The following is a 1426-nucleotide window of genomic DNA, read 5'->3' as shown; positions in this document are numbered from 1 at the left end:
TAGAGACGAGATCTCACTATGTGCCCAGGCTGGTCTTGAAGGCCTGAGCTCAAACAATCCTCTCACCTTGGCCTCGAAAAGTGCTGGGATTACAGGCCTGAGCAACCACCCCTGGCCTCAGATTGATAACTAACCATCCTTGAGGGAATCTTTAACACTGAGTCTCAAACCCTGAAGGCAAATTAGAAAGGGAAGTTCTACTAAAGTTTGGCTCCTCCCATTAAAGCTATTAGCTACACGAATGGGATAGTCTTAATTGGGGTTGGTATAATTTTAACATTCATTTTTTAAATTTTGCACCTTTTCTTTTTATTCTGTCTCTGTTCCTCTCCCCATCCTCCTTTACTGGTTTTATATTTGTGAAAGCTCATAAACTAAAATACCAAAAAAGATAAATACAGGGAATGGAAAGAAATACACAGGGAGGCCGGGCATGGTGGCTCATTGCCTGTAATCCCAGCACTTTGGGAGGCTGAAGCGGGAGGATCCCTTGAGGTTCAAAGTTTGAGACCAGCCCAGACAATAGAGACCCCCAACTCTACGGAGGAAAACAAACAAACAAACAAAATACAGGGAGAGGGAAATTATCATCGGAAGAAATTGTTTCCCTGTTCAATTTAATGACCGCACACTACACCGCTCTAAGGACAAAGCACAGTGCACAGCGAAATCTGCACTCCTGGGCTGGAAGAATTAGTTTCATTGGAACCCTAATTCCTTGACACTTGCAGTTAACCAAAGAGATGCACATGCCTAAAACCAAAACCTGGTGTGAATAAGGGGCAGGGAGGAGGAGGGCTGCATTCCCCAAATTCTCTCGCTATTATTTTCTTTTAGTGTTGATCCTCCAGACTGGCACAACTCACATTTCAGGGCACTGAAAGCCAGCTCATAAGACAAACGCTGAAAGGACTGATCCTCAGACTCGGAGAAGGACCGCAGGGGTTCATTCCCATACTTGATTAAGACTTTCTGTGCCGACTTTTCGATTCGAATACCCTGAAAAATGTTCGCTGCCATGACATAAACGGAGTCCGGATAGCCCGTTTTTTCGGGTGCACCAGCTGAGCTTTTCCCATCGGACAGAGCCAGAGAAGTGAGTTGGGAGATGATCTCGGGATCTTCTTCGTTCGAAAACTCCAGTTCGCCCGTGGAGTTCAGCATGTCTGCCCCTCGCCTGTCGTGAGTCCCTCGCCCTGGGGTTAGAATTTCGATGTTCCAGGAAATGGCTTTCCACGCATCTGCAGCATGGCCTCTGTGAAGAGAGAAGGTGATCGCAGTAAATCACTCTGCAGCACCCTTCCGGGTGGCCCCCTTCGTTGTGGCCTTAAAGACTAAGAGGGGACATTTCCTGGCCCATCTGAGTGTCCCAGACTTCGAGTCGGACAAGCAGCTCACGAAACTTCCACACGCTCAATTAAAAAAA

General features: G+C 47.0%; 1 protein-coding gene across 1 annotated transcript; it reads right to left on the bottom strand.

Annotated features, from left to right (window-relative positions):
* Positions 1 to 553: 553 nt before the first annotated feature.
* On the bottom strand, positions 554 to 1305 carry LOC108514834 (putative methyltransferase NSUN7). Its single transcript, XM_017851321.1, has one exon. It carries the CDS (start codon positions 1162 to 1164, stop codon positions 754 to 756), a length of 411 nt encoding a protein of 136 aa, XP_017706810.1. The 5' UTR covers positions 1165 to 1305; the 3' UTR covers positions 554 to 753.
* Positions 1306 to 1426: the final 121 nt, after the last annotated feature.

The sequence above is a fragment of the Rhinopithecus bieti genome, unplaced genomic scaffold (assembly GCF_001698545.2).
Source record: "Rhinopithecus bieti isolate Rb0 unplaced genomic scaffold, ASM169854v2 scaffold_2495, whole genome shotgun sequence".
Taxonomy (NCBI): domain Eukaryota; kingdom Metazoa; phylum Chordata; class Mammalia; order Primates; family Cercopithecidae; genus Rhinopithecus; species Rhinopithecus bieti.
Note: the sequence above shows the minus strand (reverse complement) of the source record. Positions and strands in the feature narration are given on the sequence as shown.

Excerpts from the sequence above, each read along its gene's own strand:
- LOC108514834 (XM_017851321.1), bottom strand. The coding sequence starts at position 1,164 with ATGCTGAACTCCACGGGCGAACTGGAGTTTTCGAACGAAGAAGATCCC.